Genomic DNA, 21953 nt, shown 5'->3' on the forward strand with positions numbered 1-21953 from the left:
ACAGCCTACCTCAAATGAACACAGATGTTTCATCCTCCTATGAGGAATGAACCTCATTCACTGGTGTGAATGGCACCTGCTGGTCCTCTCCCACTGCTCAGGTGCTGCACGGGAAATCTTGGTCCTTATTTTGCAGCGGCTGGCTTGCTGGCTCAGTTTGTGAACAACCCAGATACTCAGACTTAGCAGTGCTTCACGCTTATATCCAAGAGAATTGTTTATTGTGTTTATATAGAGCATGAGCAATGTGGAAAACACTAGAAATTTTGCATCACTGGTTTGGTTTTGGACAGCGTTGGAAATGGCAATGCAGCTGCTCACATCACGTCTCTGCATTAAGAGGTGTGCAATATGCCATGAGGAGCCAACGCTTTGCGCTTTAGTTTGGGAAGTGCCCACCTCTGGCACGTTTGCTGCTTGCTCCTCTAGTGTCACAGTTATGCGCTTAGCTGTCTGATTCTCCTTAATTTCACTTGGAAGTTGTAATTTTAATACAAAAACACAGTTCTTGAAACCAATCCTGTTAAACCACAAGACTATTTCCCCTCCCTTTTCTACCCTCGGCCTTCCCATCCCAACTCACCCCATCCCCCATGCTCCCACCAACACATACCTCCTTCCCCTCCCTCTCACCCCGGTCACACAGCAAATATCCTGATGCTGCAGTTCCAAGCCATGTGTCCGCCCCAGCCTATGCAATCCAATGGTCTCTGACCAAGTCCCTTTGTTCAGACGTTAATACAAAACACACAATAGGAAAAAAACAAAACAAAAGGAGCCAGACACAAGAGGGAGACACACTGCCGGGCTCCAGCTCTGGCTTCTGAGCCCTTCAGCTAAGCTCCACAACAGCTAGGCTCTTGGGGTACCTCCTTTCACACTCGAGACTGCAGGTCCCAAGCCTTCCAAGGTGCCTAGGAAAAGGAAGAAAGGAAGTAAACTACAAGCCTGTTTCTGTTTTAGGTTTCCCCCCACATCACTTTCCCTCAACCCAATGGCTTCTGGAGGATATTCTTGACTCCGACAGGTCTTTTCCTGTTCTCCAGTGAGACCCTGCCTGGGGACCAGGTTCACTGTAAGTCACTGGTTCCTCTCTGTAATGTGGGCAATGGGTTTGGCAGTGAGGGGAGGGAGTGGAGCACGTTGTGGGGACCGACAGGCTTTTGTCTCACAGCAAGTTGGGGGGGAAATGCCAGGGAAGGCGAGAGAAAAGCGCCAAAGGAAGCCGGTAAAGCTGGCCCTCTGCTCGGTGTTTGTACTCAGAATTTCTCCTTGGGACGGCTTCAGTGTGCCAGCACCGGCCTGTTGTCCAGTCACCTCTCGCAGCCCTGTTGAGGGAAAGCATGCAACGGGGTGCTTCCTGCTTCTTCATCCTCCAGCTGGCTGCCCTCCTGCCCGCTGGAGATCTCTGAGTCGCAGTCGAGCGCCTCATAGATGGTAGGCAGCGTGGTCTGCTGGCTGAGGCGCTTGCGCAGGCCCACGAGCAAGGGCTGTGGCATGGAGGAAACATCCACGTTGTTGCCGAGGTCCACCCAGGCCAGGCAAGGGAACTTGTTCATGTCCTTCATGGTGTCAGTCAGCTCCTTCATGGTCGCCCGCGTCAGTCGGTTGCCGTTGAGGGAAAGGTGAGTGAGCTTGGGCAGCGCCCAGAGGAAGGGCAGTAGCAGGCGCACCATGTCATCGTTCAGCTCGGTGAAGCTCAGGTCCACAGAGGTGAGGTGGTCCCCGTTGTTCTGCAGGTAGTAGGCCATGCGGTGGACATCCCGCATGGTCAGGGGGATCCCTGACAGATCCATCGAGTCCTGGCTCACTTTCTTCTGCAGGCTGGTCTTCAGGCTGATGATGGAAAGGGATAGAGAGAGATCATTAAGGGTATATACTTGGAGCAGGGGAGGGCTCACAAGGAACTTGGGCTAGAACGTTCAGCAAAAGGCTAATGGAGCTTGTCTGGGAAATGGGCACAAGGTCTGCACCATGCCTCTGGGCAGATTGTGTCCTGGAGCTTTCCCGTGTGTTCTCAGCACTTGTACATAAACTTTGCAAGAACTGGCTAACCCCGTGTTGCTAAGCTCTCTTCCACTAGCACATTTCAAAGGGTTTGTCTGTATGTGCATGTACAGACATTCAGTGCTGCGTGGACAGCAGAAATAACCGTGGCAAGCAAACTTTCCAAATGCACCGGTTTGCACTGTGTGGGGGCTGTTTCTGTGCCACCTCTCCAGGTGAACGCCAAGATCTGTTGCAAACAGATTTTTCTGCAGAAGTAGAGTAGTGTTAAAAGGCTGAGAAAAGGATATTTTGTCAAGAAAACAACCTGTAGACAAACCGCACTCCAGAAGTGGATTTACCACATGTCCCTGTAAAAGCCTTCCCCAGTGTCCCTCAAGCAGTAAGCAGCACCAGTGGCTGTTAATTTAGGTCCCTGTGGTCAGCAGATCATCTGGGATCTGCTGCAGCTGTGAGGAGGTGGGGAGGGCATAGGGGTGCTAAAAGAAATCTAGAGAGAGTTGGGTTTAGCTGTGGTTCTTGCTATCTGCCTGGCAAATGGAAGGAGGAGGAGGAGGAGGAGGTAGGCTGCATAGCAAGTAAAAGTGTGCTATAGGGCTGTTGGATTTGCAAAATGAGTGGGACATGGAGCTCTGTGACGGACTGCAGGTCTGTGAGAGTGCTGTGAGAAGTGGGAGCTGTGGGGCTATAGGAGGTCGGGGGGAGGATGTTGCAGGATTGAGTAAAAGTGTGTGCTGGTGTAACGTCTGAAAAACTAATTCTTCTATGTAAATAACACTAGCCTTGCTGTCCTTCCAGTTGTGTCTGTATCAGTCATAAGGGTATGGGAGCTCTACTAGGATCCCCACTGGTGTCTTTAGTCAGATGCTTTGGGGGTGTAAAAGTGCCTTGTTGGGGTCGGGAGGAGCAGGGTGGGCTAAGAATTAACCACTGGTTTGAAGGTGCCCACTCTTCCTATCTGGCTCTCTGTAGTGTCCTGCATGGCTGCGGCACAGCCAGGCCCTGAGAGCAGCAGGTACGTGGGGACATGCAATTTCCTTGGAGAAGGTTCCAGCGCCACAGGAGCTACCATGGCAGGTGAGAATGACCCCGCGAGCTTTAGTGGTGCCAGGCCCTTCTGCAGTTGTGGGGAGGTTGCGATGCTGCCTCTAAAGCTTTGCTTTATGTATGTAGTTAATGGCATCCCAGAAACTTCAACCCCTAATACTCCCTGTGGGTGTCTGATAACACAGGGGAATAAATGTGCTTCAGTGTATGCATTAGCCCTTCATGGACGTGTTCGATGCTGGTATGCCCGCAGCTGTGCTTCCTTGAAGGAGTGTGAGGTGGAAGTGACCTTGCAGTCTGCCCTGTCTATGCTCTAGCCCCCAAATTCCTTCTATGGTATTGGCAGCACTTTGTTCTGGCTTTTTCTATATGTGCTTGTGGGTCCTGAGGGAATTCATTGTGCAGGGCTGAGGCTGTACCTGCAAACATGCACTTAAGCTAACGAGCTCTCATGCTAGAAAGTGCTAACAAGATGGAATAACTTGCATTCAGACCTGAAGGTTCGAGAGAGTCTTACGTGTCACTTATCAAATGCTTACATTTTACATGACCCAGACTGCTCGCTCAGTGAATCACGGGAGGGACAAGGAGGGCAGTGCTTGGCTGCACTGCCAAACAGCAGAGACTGATGTAGTGGGGAGTTACAATTGGTCCAAGAGCACACAAGTGAGCTCTCCAAAGGGCCTTTGCTTGGGAACAGCACTTGGTATCTCTGTGATACCAGAGTCCCTGAAACAGGGTTGCAAAGAGTTAATCACTCGCATTGCTCACAGCAGCAGTGGAAGCTGTGAACTGTGTGCTGCAGTCTGGATGGTGCTGGGCTAGCCTCTCTTTCCTGGGTAATCCAAGGGATGCTTGACAGCAGCCCAGGCTGCATGGGGGCTGTATTTCTACGTCTCACCTGGAAAAACAGTTTGTCTTTGTTTTTTTTTTTGGGGTATGGTTTGTCACCAGTCCCTGGCAGTGGTGTAGCACAAAATACCACTGGCTGGTATAAGAGATGAGACAGAAGTCCTTTCTGGCCTCAGAATTGGTTTAGATTAAGGCTTTGTTGGTGTGTGTGTAGGGAGAATACAGGATAAACAAGGTTAGAAGCAAGCTTGTAATTACTTCAGCATCCGTTTTGTGCAAGCAGAACCTGGGCCTCCTGAAAATTCTCTTCCCCAGTGCTATCAACCCATGGCAGATCCTGGAGGGGGAGGCAGATGGGACACAAGGCTTTGCACAGACAAGGCTTGGGGTGAGGAGGTCCTTCTCTTCATCTGACCTTTCTGATGTACAGCTACAAGGGGCGAGCTTTAGTGCTACCACAGCTTGGTACGGGGATGGAAAGCAGGCTGGTGGGGGGGATCGCTGCAGGCCTTGTCTGCAGTTGGCACCACTCCCTCTGGCAGGCCTCAGCATTCAGGTGCCATTTCTCCTGCTGTATCTGCAGTAACAACTTTCCAAAGAGGGGGGTGATTTTGAATGGCTCTTGATTTCTTTTGGGTGACTTGGCTCTGAGTGCAGGGAGCGATAATTGGGGGGAAATGTCAGAAGGACAAAAGTGATGTGCTTGTTTCGCTGCCCGTTAAGCCTCCCCTCCTGTTGACTGCTGTGCAGGGACTGCAGTAATAAGTCATGGATTGTACTTGACCAGAGCAAGTACCTTCTGCTGCTCCCCCGAGCTGAAAGCCAGTACCTCAAGGAAGCCTCAGTCAAGCAGAAAAATCATTGTCCTGTAATTGATTCTCCAGGCTGGACTGCTCCTGGCTGAACGTGCTTAAACCATCCTGTGCAGTGCCAGGGCCCTCCTTCCTTTGCTGGCTTTTTGTTGTTGGTTTTTCTCCTCTCCTCTCCGTTTTTGCTGTTTCCTTTTGCCCTCATTTCTGTACCTGCAGGGGTGACTCTGAACCTCCTGTCTCAGTTCCAGTGGTTTTCTCTTGCCTGTAAAAATGCCTCTAGTTGGAAAACTGGTAGAAGCCTTGCCCTGGCTGACAATAGCCCCTAATGCTGCAGCAGCCCCTTGGCTCTCTGGCAGGTGAAGAAGCATCAGAACCGGCATGCTGGGATTCCTGGCAATTCTCCTTGCCTGCTTGGTGTTCCTGTGCAGCTGCAAGAAGTGCACCTAAATACCATCTCTGGGGCAGGGCACAGAATAGCTGCCCACTCCTCTTGCTTCAGAGGGAAATATGTCCCTTGGCCAGAGGAGTGGCAGGGAGATGTCTGTAAATGCTTTACTTCGAATTATCTGACATCTGGTATTTTTGGAACGTTGAGTTCTACGACTGTTGGGGGCAGAGGGGAGGATGAGACCCCAAGCTCTCAGACATCCGTGCAGCAGCTGAGCAAATGCCAGGTTTATTTCCAGGGAAGTGGGTCATCTATTATCCCCTAATTTCTGCAAGTAAAATAGGCTTAAAGACTGCTTTAATTGAAGAAGCTTTCTTCTTTGTGTGAGACAAAACAGCTACTTAGTGACGTGGCTCTTGATGCACATGGGACTTGTAGGCGGAGGACTGCAAAGCACTGGAGGCTGGATTAACCTTGTGCTGCTGCAACTGGTGCTGCGTGTGAATTTCTAATTGCCAGGATTTGCAACTAGCAAGGATCTGGACCCTGGATGCAGTGAAGCAGATGGTGTTTGTAATCTTTGCAGCAAATTTAGAGAGGAAACTCTCTCCAATGCTGGAGGAACAGCTTCAAGTGAGAAATCCAGCTTTTCTGTGAAACTGAACGAGAAGCAAAGGCGATCAGCAGCCAGACCCTGCTGCCTGCCTGGAGCTGGATGCAGCCTCCAGTGGGGAACAGTGCTTGCCCTCCTGCCATCTGAAGAGATCAGTGCCCTTCAGCTTCTTCCTCATCAGCTAAATTCTTTGGTGGCTGTAGCAGCTCTCACCAGTGCAATGACCAGGACCGGCAGCAGCCACAGTGGTGCTTGGTCTCCTCCTGACGTGGGGTTTGAAGGAATTTGTTCAGCACGAGTGTTCAGGGTCCTGCAGGTGCAGCCTCTTTGCCCTGTCTCCAAGCTACAGAAAGAGTCTGGGAGGAGAGGTGGCTAATTAGCCATGAGTCAGGTGTTTCTTAGGCTCTGTGCAAGGCAGAACAGCCAACAGCAGGTGTATCTGGATGGCTGCTCTGCTTTAAGCAGCAGTTTAGGGGATGGACTCTGGGTTTTTTAATGTCTACTTAGCATAATCTGTTTGCCTTTGCTTCCCTGTGGCACAGGGTGCTGCTTTGAAGGGCTGGCTTTAGCTGCCTCTGATGAGACAAAGGAATGAGAAGCCTCAAAAGTGCTGACCTAGGCTAACCCAGCCCAAGCTGTTCTGAGGCTGGGCCCAGCACGTCTGCAAAGACGGAAGCTGTGCACAAACAGGCCGCTTCCATGAGGAGTCCCTCAAGTCACGTCTCCATCCTTGCACCCGTGCTCTTTTGATCAGCTGGGGGGAGATTCCTCCCTGAGGAGAGAAGGGAACACAAAGGCAGCCTTCTTCCTGGCACCCTCCCTCTGCGACTGGGGTAGGATATGGATATCCATCGGTGATGATGCAGCTGAGCACCTCTCATCCTCCCAGCTCTGTCAAACATTTACCTGTGCAAGAGTCATGAAGGCAGAAGGTCCCAGCTGCCACCCAGCCTGCATCCTTTCATTCCCTGCTCATCTCTCCACCTGTGTCCTGCTTCTCCTGCCTGTTGGTCTTGGATTTTTCCTTCTGATCTCTAACAGGGCAGTGTCAACGTGCGGCTGCCCCCTTCCATCACTAACAGCCTTTCCAGATGAACCTGTCTCCCAGTGCTGCTGGGAACCTTGGTCACGGGTAGTGGTTGGGTCTCAGCACTGTAAGCTGAGGGAACAGCTGCTGTCTCTCCACAGCTTATTCACCAGTTTGTGTCTGTCGATGTCTCTGTGAGCAGCAGCTTCTCAAAAAACATTGTGTGAGGCAGTTCCTGTACTCACATCTGACTCTTACCATGTGACTTTTGTTAATTGAGTTGTATTCTTCTAACTTGGCTTCCTGTCTCTAAAACAGGAATGGTGGTGGCTGTTTACTCTGTTGCATAAGGGTGAAATGGAAGCTCTACTTAGTATTCATCTCAGGCAATGTGAAGGCTGAGATCTAATCTGCCAGAGCTGTCATCCATGGCCCTGAGTGATGTTTTCAAGAGTGGGGAAAAAAAAAAGACCCAAAGCCCTTTTGAGCTGCTTCCCTGTAGTCTTCTAGACACAAATGCTTTCATTGCATTTTTAAAGTGCATCCAATGCCGCAATGTCTGGGCAGTGCACATCAATAAATGAGCAACAGAGCAATAAGCCCAGAAGGAACACTTGGTTCCCCACCCAGCTTCAGATTAGCCAAGGTGTTTCAAAATGAAGCTCACTCAGGCAGATGAACAAAAACCATGGTGCAACTTGTGACAAGGAAAGCCCAGATGTATGCACTGTGTGAGTTACTAACTCCATGCACGCAACTGCCTTTATTCTTCCAGAACAGGTTACTGTGTGGAATTTTTTTTTCTCTGTACCGGGAACACCCTGCTTGCAAAGATCAGTCTGTTTGCTGCCTGTGTGTTTTACGGGCTCAGGTTTGATCCTTTGCACTAAAGAAAGGAGGGCACTGAGTAGCCAGCTCTGGGGGCAATGCAAGTGGAAGCTGCATGAAGTTCCCTGACCCAGCTTTGCCAAGGCAGCTCAGTTGTAACCCACAGCTTCTAGACTGCAGTATAGGCTGTGACCCAGCTCTCCAGTCAAAGGCTACATTCACCTGATTCCCTTCTACCTTTCCTCTCTGAACTATAGTCCAGCGTGGCTTTGCCCTTGGAAAGTAATGAGCCCTCTGGGTCCAGCCCTGTTCTGGAAGAGAACATGCAGTCCTCCCGCAACGCTGAACTAAGGAAACCTCGAGATATCTGAAAACAACATTTAGTAATATCCAAAAGTTTTGCATCTGTCAAAACGTCACAGAAGTGGTCTTGATAGCCTAAAAAGCCTATGTCCACAGAGAGAAGTATTTCTTAACCCATTACTCTTTACACAATAAACATCGATTTAATTAGAAGCTGGAGTTAAACAACACCCTTGGATGTGTTCATCTCATTAAGGGTGAAGAATCTATACCACTGTAAAACAGTTCTATAACTGAAGTCCCATTAGGATGTAAGAGACTGACAATTGTGCAGTAAGGTCATGCTGGTTCCTGCTGAGGAAATGTTATCCTCAGGCTTTTAATTTTAAATCCCCTACAAATACAAGCTCAACTTCTCTGTTTGCTTAGGCAGCCTACCCAAGTAGCTGCAAGGTGGGGTGCAGGCTGTTGGCTGGAAGCTGCAGACCTGCGATGGGATTTTGCAGGAAAGGAGAATGGAGCCCCTTGCTTTCAGTGTGGCAAACCCGGGCAGCTGAAATAGGTCCCTTTGGGTGAAAGCACAGCTGGAACACTGCAAAGCCTTGATTGCATGAGGCACACAGTTGCTGTCAGGAACCCACTAGCTGGCATGCAGAGATGGACCCATCTCCCTGCATCATCTGTGACAAGTTGATTGGAGAAACCGGAGATACCCTGGGCTGGATCTCCACTCCCCACTCAGCTCCTGTTGCCTTCTGTCTGCTGCAATAAACTTTTTCCTTCCACGTTTCTCTATGGGCTCTGCTTCTGGCCTGGGGCCTTCAGCTGGTAAAAGCACGTGGGCTGATGGCAACTTGCAGTGGGTTGATTTCTCTCCTAGGCTCAGGGCCGGGGCCCCATTACCATCGCTCTGTTGGTAGCTCATGGTGTTTTGCAAACTTAGTCTACCTGTGAATGTTTGGTACCTGTTGGGGCTCTATGGCACGAATAGTATAAGACTGAACCTGCTTGGTAGCAGCCTGACCGGTCCTTAACAGAGCTTACAGTTCCAGCTGTGCTGGGATTGCTGTGTACCAAAACAGGAGTGCTTGAAGAAATTTATCTTATCCTTTCTACTTCATCAGTTCATGGGTGGCTCAGGTTTGTACTTCCTGAGGGTTTGGGGTTCCACTGAGAGTGGATGAGGATGCGACTGGTTTGTTCCTGACCTGCAGGTTTGTTGCTTGGCCATGGAGCGAACACCTGTGTGTGATCTGGCTGTAGGAGTGCGGGTCCTTTCCACCTCCCACGCCACATCTCCACAACAGCTCCAATGTAATTAATGCCTGGCAGATGCTCACAGCTGTCTGTGTACTGGACTTGTTAATTATCTTCTGGACCCATATGGCATGCTGCCAGAAAGCAGAAATCACATTTCAGAAGAGAACAAGAGTACCAGCTCCATGAAAGCCAGAAGCCAAAGCTCAGGGGACCACAAAATTCAGTTTCTGAATATGGTTTGCATGCACTGATTCCTCTCAACTGTCCCAGATCCCCAATAAATTTTAGAAATGCCTTCGGAAGTATTGCTGCTACACATATACTTTTTAAAGGATCTTGAGGGCAGGAAGGGTACAAGCCAACGGCATGGGTTCAGACACATCACAGTAAAGTGCTCCCACTAGCAGATGGCAGGAAGTGGAGGATTCAGATCAGTTAAGAACAGCCTGGCTGGACAAAATTAGGCCCTGTTACCTCCAAGTGAAGCAGCTATTTCTTGCTTTCCTGCTACTGGCAACATCCATTTTCTTGCAGCAGCCAAGGATGCCAACTCTGCAGGTGCTTTTTGCCACAAACTGCAAACCAGTTCCTCTCCAGTTTTCAAAGGGGAAGTGATGCTGTTTAATATTTAATCAAAATTATTTTGTGTCTTATATAACACCTTGCAGCTGGGTCTGGCTGCCAGGTGGGGCCAGCCATTTTAGACCTATATTCCCCTCCTTCACACATTGCCTTGCTGCCTTCTCCCTGCTCATACTCACAGATGCTCTGTACCCAGCCAATACTTGGGGTATTACCTGACCCTTCTCTGTGGGGTTTGGACCCTTTCTCTGGCCCCAGACCTGCTCTCTGTGTCACTACTGGGTGAGTGCGCAGGCTTGATGTTCTTGCTGAAGGATGGCAGGCTGGGTGCAAACTGCTGCTCTGCAGTTTCTGGTACCCTGGGACTGACTGATGGCTCTGTGCCTTTGATCCCACCTGCAGACTGTGCATTAAAAGTCACAGAGCATGCAGATCTGGTGGCAAGGGGCGGGGCGGGGGGCTACAGATATGAGGCAGATAGCCTGGAAATTGTAGTGGCAGCAAACCTATATGATTTTATTCCTTAAGGCACGCTGGGGATCTACTGCTGAGTCAGAACAAAAGGTGCTATGGAAATATCAATTCCCGTGGGGAATTTTAAGTTGCTGGCACATCCATCAAAGACTCTGAGAGTCTCAAGAAAGGCCAAGACCAGGCACTGCCATTTTTATCTTTTTACCCAATCCTACATTCATTTCTGGGAGGCTAATGGGGCTCTTCTTGTAGTTGCTTTTCCCTTTCCTTCAGCACTGGAGATCTGTGTCATAGCAAAATGCTTTGCTCGAAGAAAACAAGAGAAGGGGTGGGTTTAAGAGAAGTAGGGATTGCTCTTTACCTCGTTAGAAAAAACAGCAAGTATCGGGGGAGAACAAGTGTGGGTGTTTGAATGAGTTTGTAGTAACAGAAAGCAGCCGCCGTTGGGGAGTTACCTGTGGCCAAGTGCTTTGAGTTGTGTTCCCTGCGTGTGAGGCCCTGCACCACCTTGGGTCTCTGTCCTGCTCCTGGAGGAGCCGTGGGAGGCAAGCAAGGACGGCCACCTCTCTGCCAGCCACCGCAAAGTGCTCCCAGTGGAGCGGCGCATGCAGCTTGTGGCATTGCCTTTTATCGTGAGACCCTCCCAGCAGACAGGGAAGCTGTATGGGGATGAACAAGGATGAAGTGGGGTGCAGATCTGGGGCTGGCTGAGCTCGGCAGAGTGAAGGGTGGCCGGCAGGGCTGCGGCTTTGGCCATGCTCCTTGGGCCGTGCACCCTGCAGGCCCTGCTGGGAGGGCCTGCTGCTGCGGTACCACGAACGCAGTGGGATTGAAAAGGAGCAAATAGCAAACCAAGCCAGGGAGAGGAGTGCTGGTACTGACGCTGCGCCATTTGGCTGAGATTTTCTAAGAGGCTGAGCAGAGGTTGCCATGCAGGTTCTCAACCCTGCCTTTCTCCAAGATGGGCAGCAGGGGCAGACTGGGATGATGCCTGGCTGCAGCACGGTTTCTCCTGGCAGACCCCGCTCCGTGCCCGTCCCTGCTGTCCCCAACCAGGCCGCTTACCACACTTGGGACTTCCTCCGGGGCATGCCGTGTCGGTGCCATTTCGAGTGCGGGGTTAGGTGGTAAATCAGCTGCCTGCAGATCCTGTCTGAGGATTTCCAGGGGTCATATTCCTGAAAGCAAAGGGACAGCTTAGTCTCTGCGTGTGGTGCTGCATAACAGGAGGCAAGGCAGAGGATGGGAAAGGGACAGGGGTGATAATGAAGAGGGGAAATGAATAGGAGATGGAGAAGAGGATATAAGAGGAAGGGTGACAAGGCCAGAGATGCCTCTGTGTGACACAGCAGTCCCTCCTGGGATACCAGGTGGAGGAAGAACCTCAGCCTAGCCAGCCTGTTTCTGCCCTGACCAGGGACTGGGGCTGCAACCGCACATCCTACTGGGGAGCAGGTGGTGCTCAGACGGGAGTCTGTGGCAGGGGGTCCTGCTTTAGGCCTGGCATCGTGCTGGGTGTCATGGTTAGAGCTTGCCTGGAGGGTGGGAGTGGCTGACAACGCGCAAGGGGCTCTGTGCAGGGGAATCCTAGGCCCTTTCCTTCAGAAGAGCTGTACTTCCACAAAAGCACAACGTGGGGACAGCAGGAGTGTTTCAGCTCCTCACTGTTGTATCCTCAGCAGCACCCGTGAGCAGACAAGCTGCTGACTCATTGCGTTACAGGACTGTGCTGAAGTTCTATTGATTACCTTGTCACCGTGCTTCCCAGACTTCAGCTGCGTACTGTCTTTGGACTGCCCATCTGCTCCCCTGATGTGGAAGTCCAGCAGCCAGCACCCTTGCCCCATCCCCAAGGTGCTTCTCGCTGGGAGAGATGTGCTCTGGGACACCCCTGCTCCTCCTGCAGCAGCACCTGGACTCTTGGTCCCTCCCATACCACAGTTGGGAGACGCTGGGACAGGGAACCAGCGAGGTCCCCATCTTGCACCTCCCTTCCTTGCGGTCATTTCTTCTCCCAGATATTTGAGTTTGGGAGCTTCCCAACAGCAGTTCCCTCCAACCCCTGCAGTAACTCATCAGGCACCAAGGTGGCTGCTACTTTCCTGATTTTGTTTTTGCACACATTCCCTGTCTCCATGACTTTGAAAGCACCTCTTCCCCTGGTGAAGCAGAATGACAAATGGCAGCTGCTGAAGGCTGGGATTTCTGCCTCCTCTGTTATATTTTCCAAATGCTGACAGAGACCTGCATTCCCATTCCTCAGCCCTCCAGCCATGGTGCAACGTATGTGTTTAGGGATTTGATAGGTAAACACATAGTAAAACTGTCAGGGAATACGCTAATTTATTCTTTATTGCAAGCTGTACTGTGGGCCAACAGCTGCACGGTGACTTCTCCAAGCAGTCACTGAATCAGCCGAACATCCCAGGGACGCGCTGCCAGCATGTGGCCGTTCTGCTGTGCCAAGTCAGGAGGGATCCCAGCCTCAGTGCTCAGCACAGCGCTGCTCCCTCGGGAACCCCACAGGGACTGGTCCGTGCCTGGGATTAGATGCCCTGTTGTGGGCCATTTCTGTGCTGGCAAGGCTGGAACTGGCACCCTGGTGCCACCTGCATCAGCAAACCTTTGCAAGTGGGTGCACGTGCACACCAGGGTTCAGTACAGAAGCTGGCACAATGCCCCGCAACTGTTTGTTGGCTCACAACTGAGAATTACCCTCCTGTTCCTTCCCGTGTCCTCGCTGATTTAATTTCTACTGACAGGCTGGGAGTTGCACTCAGCTGCTTGCCTGTAATGCTGTTACAGCCACCAGGTGCTCAACCAGGGGCGGAGAGGGGACGTGCTCTGCTGATGGGTGCTGAGTCTTTCCAGTCCCCCTAATTAAACTCCTGGTGGCTTCAAGGGGCACCTGAGGTGCTCAACAAATAGGGAGAATCTTATCTACGCAATGGCGTGTGCCACCCCCCACCCCGAAGGGTACTGCACAGTGGGAGGTTGGAGGTGGTCTGGATAAAACAGTCTAGAACAGCTGGAGATGAGGCCAGTGAACTATGGTTAAGAGGTCCTATTGTTGCAACCTCTCCCCTCCGATTCCTTTTTAGGTGCTTATAATATTTGGACAAAAATTACCCTTGAAGAGAAAATTTTTCAGGCTGTGTTGCAGCGCAGCGATGAGGCTTAGGAAGCCATTAGGCATTCCCTAGGGCACCAGTTTGCTCTGCGCTGCGTGTACTTAATGTCTGTCTTTGCATAAGCTCATCCTGTTGCCCTCCTTATAAAGCAAACCTGAAACTTGCCAAGCCTGACGAGAGAACGGATGGTGTTAGTGGCAGCGAAGGGTAGCAAGTAGATGCTGGTGTTGCTGTGGGACTGTGATATCTGTGAGGTTAGTCTGCACCCTTTCTGCTCTCTTCATTCTCTGAAGCACTGTGGCAGCAGTGCAGGGATCCTGCACACATAACATATTTGCTTTTTGAGCCCCAACTTGCACCCTTTACTCAGAGGTCTGGGGGGCTATGGGGAGGATGTATTGCTCCCCAGCGAGGGTTAGGGTAGTCTCATATGACAAAGCCTGAGAAGTGAGGTTCTGCTCCTCCTCCTAGTCACCAGCTTGGGCAGAGGTGCGGGGATCTCTGCTCCCCCCTGCAGCCCCATAGACCCCCCATAAGCCAGCTGTTTTGAACCTCTGGGACATGCCATTGAATATGCCACCACCATCTGCCTCCCCCTCATCGCTTATTTTTATTTGGCATGTACCCTGCCAAGTTTTCTGTTAGCAAGAAAAGTAAATTCCTGATTTCTGGGCCTGTAACCTCCCTCTCCCCTAGCTGCATTCATGTTCTGAGGTATTTTTAACTGATTTCTAGAGAAATATGCACAAGAATATGTGCTATGACTCCAAGGGTGTATGCTGGCTGGCTCTGGAGGATTGCAGAACACCACCCAGAACGAGCCACCCCATCTGGGCTCACTCTGCATCAGTGCTATGTTGCAAGGTATCCACTGAGCTGAGGGGAGGGTTCACCTTTTTGGGACACTGAAGATCTCTAGCAAGGCTCATCAGCAAGTCATGGGAGATGGGATCCACCAAGTTGAGGAAAGTCGCGTTTTTGTAGAGGACTTCATTGAGGAATGTTCCTTCCAGTCCCAGGTCCTACAAGGAAAACAGACAGATACACAGGCTTCCTTGAAGCCATAACCATGAGGTATTTGAAACCAGAAAATAAGTCCCATGAGGTGCCAGCTGGTTACTCAGCATAGGAAACTATCTAGCAAAGGTGAAGCAGCTGTGCCTGACCCAGCATTGCAGAGATGTGGAGAGCTGCATGAGATTCAGTGTGAAGCTGAGTTAGCCCACAGACCGACTGCCTTGTTTCCACCTACCGCAGGAAGGTAAGAGCAGTATCATTTACAGGCTGGATGGAGCCCAGAGTGAATTCTCTCCAGAGAAACTCACAGTTTTGTCAGCTTCAGCGTGTGAATCTGTGGAAGGCGCCATGCAGAAGGGCTGGCTCCAAACCTGCCACTCCAGTCTCAGCTTTTCTGGAAGAATCAAACCTTTTCTACAGGTATTCAGATACTATCATCTACCCTAGTCCTGTCCATGAGTACGAGGTGAGCTGTGCTTTGAGATTTTCAGTAAGTACTAAGCACTGGCAGTATTATTCTTCTAGGGTGTAATGGTAAATTTATAGTTAGCTCTGCAGGTCAGTCATGGGGAGTCCTCTTTCCATCATCCACAATGTGAGCTAGGAGAACAACTTGCATGCATTGACCCCAGGGTACATGGCACCTCTGGGCATAGCAGAAGAAACCTCAGCATCTCTGGGAACAAGATGCCTCCCCAGGGGCCAGATGGGTGAAACTGCAAAGAACTGTGCTGTTTTTTGCTAAGAGGAAAGCTAAAAACCTAATACGACACAAGAATTACAACTGGGAGATACCACATGGGAAAACAGCAGAGCATCTTGGAAAGAAAGACTGCAGAAACTCACATGAAAATACCCTGAGGGCAGAAAAATACCCCAGCAGCAGAAAAGTAGAACAAAAAAGCTCCCTAACTGGGATGGTGCTGAGTTTGATTCAGTTGACAAGGAGGGCTCAGCTGAGGGAGGAAACAAGTCCTCTGCCCATTCTGCATGCTGCTGCCAGGAGAAATGAATAAGCAAATGAGTGCCCCATATGTTCACACTGCTCCACTGAATGTGTGCTTCAGGCACCACCCAGGGAAAGACGCACTGAGAGCTCTTACAAAAAGAGTGCACACGCACACAAATACATAACCAGCAGGGACGGAGCCACAGCTGGCAGAGGTGCTGGATCTTAACCCCAAGCAGCAACCAATGCCAGTGCTGTATCTACTCTCTCCTGCTCTGGCTATGCTCAGACCAAATCAAGCAGAGAGCACAACAGAGACAGATCATGACTACAGATCTGATGGAGGAAGGGAGAATAAATCAAATGCTTTACAGCCCCACCACTGTGGGTACACAGACGATACCCGCAAGCAACCAAGGAATCCAAGCAGTGGATCAATCCTGAAGGACAGACACAGCTGGATATGGGCCAGGAGTGTACCCAGGCATCATGCCAATGTCTCCCTTAACCGTAAGGCTTTGGGGAAACGGAGCCTCCTACACAAAGTGTAACATGCATAGACGAAGAAAGCTGCCAAGAGGATGGCATGGCTGAGCATGCAGCAGTAGATGTCAGAGCAGTAATTAAACTCCCCTAGTTGGAGTTATACCATTAAGCTGAATCTGCATTCCCATTATAAATCCTGCCTGCGAGGGTTTTATATAAAATGTAGGTGTGGTTATTCACTTTGCACTGATAGTCCATAAATTCTTAGCCCAGGGGCATTTTTTAGTTCATTTTTCTTGTATTCCTACCTTGCACCCTCCCTCTCTTTCTTCCTCCTCTCCTCCTTCGTTCTTTGGAAAATGGGCCACCTAAAGGGTGGCTGCAGTTAGCAGAAAGCAGAATATTATCAGTCTGGGCAGTTCAATTGGCTTTGTGCCGTTATCTTCAAAATGACACTTGGCCAGTGTCTCAGCACAGGCAAATCAGATTGTACCAGACTTTTTGCTGGTCTAAGTCTAACGTCTCCACTAGCTCAGCTGATCAATGCCCACTCACACCAGCAGGAAAGCTGGCCTGTCTTTTGCAGGTGGGTATTTCTGGGACTAAGACCACGTGCAGTGAAGCTGTTCGAGTGCTGCTGTACAAAAGAAATGTGTATGAGTGTACACCTGTAGTTTGCAGTTGTTCTCAGTGTGTAGTCTTCTAAAATGCAGAAATTTTGCATCCCTATTCAGTGGATCTGCTTAGAGCTGGTTTTCTTTATTTAATTACACCCTTCTGATGTCCTAGGAACAATCCATAGCCCCTTGGGGTCTGTAGACCCCAGGTTGAAAAGCACTGGCAGCTCCACTTACAGCCTGCAGGGTAAATCTGCAGGGCTGGACGAGGTCAGTGTATGCTGGGAGCAGCAGCTGCCTTGCAGCAGGAGGCACTCAGCAGCAGCCCATACCCCTCGGTCTGGCTGAGTGCATCTGCTCCATCAGGGAGGTTGCAATTCTGCTTCCAACGTTGCTCTACCTTCCCTGGGGGTTGCAAACACCCTGGCCTAAGGCACAGTGACAAGGTATGGTGTAAAGTGTGGTCCCCTGGAGTGAATGAGGTGTGTCTCTTTTTACAGGTAACAAACAGACCCTCACCTGGGATGCCTTCATCAGCGACTCCTGAGAACGTGTTACTGCCAAGGTAAGCCAGTCTGCGTAAGGAATGACACGCTGGGCACCAAGCTAAGGACTGAATTTACTTGAAGAGTGATGCAATTTTGTAAAATGATGAAAGAGGCTGATTGTGGTACACTTTAAAGCTGGCATGGGACACATGAGGAGGACTGGTTCTGAGTGCCTGACCCCAGCCTGGCTGACAGCTGTGTTTAGTTGTTGAAAGGTGCAATACACCATAGCAGCTTAGCTCTCTGTCTCTGAAATCTTTGAGCACACCGAGAATAGGAGGTTCTGGGGGTGTTGGATGGGTTCCGCCTAACTTGGCGGAGGAAGGCTGCAGTGTGAGTACAGGATGCATGTCCCACTGTGGTGGTGTGAGCAGATGAACAGGCAGTTGCCGTTTTGGCATGGACAGGAAGAGGTAGGGACCAGAAATAACGAGGAGAACTGGAAGGGCAGTGGGCAAAACATGCCCAGGTCATGGCAATTCTCAGTGCAGACTTGGGAAGCCAGGCACCCAGCTGATCCCGAAAGGAACTGGCAGGCTGCATGGAAAGGAGGGCTTGGAAAGGACCCTCTGCTCCCAATGGCCTCGTGAGTCAGCATTCAAAGCCCGGCTGTTCCCAGATGGACCTTCTGGAGACCTCAAGGTCTGTGAGGGATTTCAGTGCTTCAGCCTCAAGGAGAGGCGCTGAGCGCTATAGGAAATGCCATTTTGTAATTCTGGACTCTGGTAAACCCTACAAAAGTCTGTTCATGTTATGTTGCCACACTTATGAGGTCAATGGCTGACTCTAACAGTGCTTTTCCAAAACCGTCTTTGAAATCTTATTCAGTCCTTGTCTGCCATTCAAGCTTTTTGCTTAGGGTTTATCAATCTACATGCATGCAAGAAGGGTGTTTGTGGTGCTGGTAGTACTCCTCCCATGAACTCTAGGGCAGTGGACATGAAAAGTAGTGATGTAATTTTAGGTCTTGTAAATTCTTAGTCATAAAAATGCTGGTAGCGCACTGATCACCACTGTCAGGTGTGTTGCAAAACCTGGGGCTCTGGGAGCAGCTAGGGCTGTTAATGCAGCTCCCTGCGGCTGCTGCGCTCTCTGGTAGCGTGGCTGTACAAGCAGCCTTGCAAGCCAGTCCCTGCTCCAAGGGGCTTGCACCCAAAGGCTACTTGCCACTGTAGCAAGACACTCACTGTGGTCCCAAGATATGTAGCGTGTCACTAGATAATGAAGCAACGTGATAAGCTAAGAACCGATGCTGTTTTATGCCTGAGTTGAAGGGAGGATCTGTCCCCTCTGCTATTTATTACGGAGTTGCCTGCAATCTGGGGGAGCCGAGTTTGTCTGGAAGGCAACGGTAGCGCTGAGCAGCGGAGGAGCTGGCTCTGCTCCAGCAGCGGGGCTCTGTGCTCAGCATCACTTTGGCACCAGGCTGTCTGCACGCTGCCTTCTCTGTCCCCGAATGGCGGCAGACAGAAGCAAGCTCCCGCTGATACACTGACCCCTTTCCCTCTCCTCTCAGCCCAGGCTGTCCCAGGCGGCCTCCCCAACACCGTCTTGGCTGCTCCCAGCGCCAGCTCTTGGCCATCCTGCCTGGGCGGGGGGCCTGGTGGCGGTGGCAGTGGGGTGCCCGGCGGCTTTTCCCTGGGGGGTCGTCGAGGCTGGGCGCGGCTGCGGCTCGGGGACCCCTTTGCCTGGGGTCTGCACAGCCCCGCTCCCGACCCCTGTTCCCGAGAGGGGGCGACTCCCGACAGGCAGCACAAAGAGCCGCGCCCCGGGGGGCTGCGGACCCGCACGGCCGGGCTGGGGAGGGGGCTCCGGCTGCCGGCCCCCCCGGCTGCTCCTGACCGAGCATCCCCGGAGGTGGCGGCTCGGCTCGGCACGGCTCTGCCCGGCCAGCCCAGCCCAGCCCGCAGCGCTTACCTTCCTGAGCAGCCTGAGGATGTGCACGGCGTGCTCCCGCTTGTGCTCCCGGATGGTGGCTTGGATCTCCCGCAGCCACCCCACCCGCCGCACGTAGGGCGCCGGGGAGGCTTTCCGCAGCACCCCGGGCAGCCTCTGCGGGTGGAGGAGCAGGGACGAGAGGTGGAAGTCGCCCCGGCCGCCCTCCGCCTTGCCGCCGTTGGCTTCCTCGCCGGCGGCTCCCTCCTCCTCCAGGCTGCTCTGCCGGCTCAGCCGGGAGCCCATGGCCGTGCTGCTCCGCTCCGGGCACCGGGCTCCGGGCACCGGGCTCCGGGCTTGAGGAGGTGCCCCGAGAGGAGGGGGAGGTCGGGCTGCCCCTCCCGGCCGGCTCCGCCCCCGCTCCCCGCCTGGCGGTTCCCGGCGCTCCCCGAGGACGGGCACCCGGGGCGGGCGGGGGTTATTTGCCCGTGCCCCTGCGCTTGTCTTGCCACAGGCTGGCCAGCCCCCTCTGCCTCTTCTCCCGGAGGCGCCTCCTCCTCCGGGGCTTGTTCTGCCGGGGGTTCCTCGGTGGAGAAGACAAAGAGAGGAGTGGATGCTGCCGGGACCGCTCCTTGCATCCAGGCGCTTGGGGGGAGCTTTTATTCCCGGGCAAACTCAACGCTGCAAAAGGTTGTCGAGATTAACAGCGGTTCAAAACGTGCCATCTGGCTGGCAGTGCTTATGTGGGCTGTGTTTTCTGTAAGTCTGTTGTTGGATCCAGAGGAGGTGTTTTTACCAATCTAGAAAGTGGCAGGAATTTTGCCCACCGCCAGTCGTCTGCAACTGATAGTACAATTCTGGCACCGTTCCTCACCTGCGGTGGGCAGAAGTGTTTTCCTCATATGCATCCCTCCCTCCCTGAGCAGTGCACAGCAAGTTTAGTGCATGCTTTTACTCAGACGAAATCGTTGTAATCCAACAGGATAATAAAAAAAAAAAAAAAACAAAGCCTGAATTCCATCTCTAGCCACTGAGATTTTGCAGGCAGCCGAGTCATGCTCCCAGTATAACCAGTAGCTCAGCCTGACCTTCCGCGTTCTGCAGCTGGAGTCACAAGGTCGCTCCTGTTCAGGTCCATCCCCAGGCCGAGCCCAGATGCCCATGACAGATGGCAAGCCCTGCACACCAAGCCAGGGTGTTGGTAGCTGTAACGTGAGGGCACACAGCTGTAGGAACAGCCTGGGCTCCCCATGTGCATCCGTGACACAAGTATCACACAGTGCCTCTGCAAAAGAACCTGTTCTTGCAGCCACTGGGCCCTCACTTTGGGAACAGCCACAGCTCTTTGCTCAACAGAGCCTGAAAGGTTCATTTGCCTTCTCAGCATTCCGCAGAGCCTTGAAGGAGGAAGGAGATGTGGGTGCTCAGCATCCCTGTAGCCTCTTTCAAATACTGTGCCAGGGGTGTGAGTCTGGTTGGAACAGACAGGGACAAAATGGGGCTGGGCTGAGAAGCAGCCTGGCCAATACATCAGTTGTGCCACAGTACTTGTGCAGGGCTCTAACTATAATAGGCCAAATCCTGCAGGCCCTTCTCAGAGTTTTACTCAGTGTTTGATCAGACAAAAGCCCTGACTCTCCCTCTCCCTGTTCATCCCCTCCCTGCTGTAGCTAAGCACCTGCAAGAGAGAAATCAGCATCAACAGATCCTGAGATATTGCTGAACCTGACTCAGGCTAATCCCAGCTGGAGGGAGTAGATGCTGAGTAAGGACTTCAGGATCTGGTTGGAGAGCTCCGGGAGGCTGGGTCATGAGAAAATCACTTTGCTGTATGGGGTGCAGCGTTATGGCTTCAGGAGTGTCACTGGGAGCCAGAGGGGAGACAAAAGCTGCCTGGCTGCCAGCAGTGGGTAAGGTGTTAACGGAGGGATGTGCAGTGGCCTTTCCTCACTGCCCAGCAGCTGGACGAGCTGCCTCAGCCCCTGCTTCTGCCTGCTCCAGTCTGGGAGCACTGCTGAAAGGAGAGCAGCACTAGCAGAGTTTGTAGCCCAGGGATCAGTTAATAGCAGAACGGCTTTGTATGGCTGAATTGTCTCACGCCTTATCGCAGAGAGTCAGGGGAAGGAAGCGTAATCTGCAGTTTACGCTTGGGCGGGGATGAGGCTGTGCAGGTTGTTCTGAGGCGGCAGGAGCAGGCGGCTTAGAGGATGGTATTGTTACCAGGATACCTTCTCCTCTGTGTGTGACTTGAAAATATCCTGCCACAGATCAAATCCTCTTAGCAAACAAACAACTGTGGGAGCCATTCAGCTGTCTCCCATCTATGTGCTTTAAGACTGGAAACACTACAATAGCGGGAATAATAGGAGCTAATGAGAAACATGCCAAGGCTGGGCTTGGCTCTACTGAGGGAGAATGGCTGGCTGGCTGCTCTTTGTAGGCTAAGAGACCACAAAATGTGAGCTTGAGGCTTGGAATTGCTTCACCCCCTCCCAGTGGATATACCAGCACCTCTCAGAAAGGTAGTAACTTGGTTCAAACCCAAATACAGGTATATATGATATTGTTAAGTGCAGCTAGCTGGGCGCGGTGTAGCTGGGTTAGTTTGCCCCAAAAGTCTCTCTTACATCTAGAATGGGGAAATAGAACGCAAACAGAGATCCTCTCTGTATTCACTCAAATTCTGTGCTGCAAGCACATCTCCTTGTCATCATCCCATTGTCCAGTAATGGGAACATTCCCAGCTCCTGGTCTTTAGGACAAGTAAGCAGAGCTCAGGTCAGTGCCAGAAAGAGAAGAGCGACTGCCCTGGATCAGACCACAGGTCTCTTTCCCCCAGGATCCTGTGTTAGCAGTGGCTAATAGAGCATGCCTAGGGAGAAGCAGAAGAACAGGAGGGATGCAGGCTGGTGTTCTCCTAAATATTCTCCTAACCACTAACTATGCATAGCTCAGGAATTTCCTGAGGTAGGGATGTCTCTGTTTAATCATCTTTTACTTTTTTTCTCCTAAAACTGTTTTCATCCTGAGCAAACTTTGGGCACGCACAGCATCTCACAGCAGTGAGTTCCACTGCTCAGCAGTATTGTGTGAAGAAATATTTACTTTGTCCTGAATCTGTCGCTTGCTGTTTTCAT

At 51.7% G+C, this 21953-nt stretch overlaps 2 protein-coding genes across 6 annotated transcripts in view; one reads left to right on the forward strand and one right to left on the reverse strand.

The window, feature by feature from the left end:
- Positions 1–21953, forward strand: part of GGT1 (gamma-glutamyltransferase 1) — a 66027-nt gene that overhangs the window by 5386 nt on the left and 38688 nt on the right. For 2 of the 5 annotated variants that reach the window (XM_040577664.1, XM_040577663.1), the window contains exons 1-3: positions 1868–2655; positions 2980–3084; positions 16894–16958. In XM_040577664.1, coding sequence (XP_040433598.1) covers positions 2632–2655; positions 2980–3084; positions 16894–16958 — 194 coding nt within the window. In that variant the 5' untranslated portion in view covers positions 1868–2631. Of the gene's footprint in view, positions 1–997; positions 1076–1867; positions 2656–2979; positions 3085–16893; positions 16959–21953 lie in introns of those variants that run through there. The other 3 variants (XM_040577668.1, XM_040577667.1, XM_040577670.1) reach the window with 3 other exon arrangements.
- On the reverse strand, positions 193–20325 carry LRRC75B (leucine rich repeat containing 75B). The gene is made up of 4 exons (XM_040577682.1): positions 18859–20325; positions 14218–14346; positions 11259–11371; positions 193–1836 (listed from the first exon to the last, which is right to left on the reverse strand). Exons 1-4 carry the CDS (start codon positions 19120–19122, stop codon positions 1314–1316), a joined length of 1029 nt encoding a protein of 342 aa, XP_040433616.1. The 5' UTR covers positions 19123–20325; the 3' UTR covers positions 193–1313.

Source organism: Cygnus olor, chromosome 17, assembly GCF_009769625.2.
Source record: "Cygnus olor isolate bCygOlo1 chromosome 17, bCygOlo1.pri.v2, whole genome shotgun sequence".
Lineage (NCBI taxonomy): Eukaryota > Metazoa > Chordata > Aves > Anseriformes > Anatidae > Cygnus > Cygnus olor.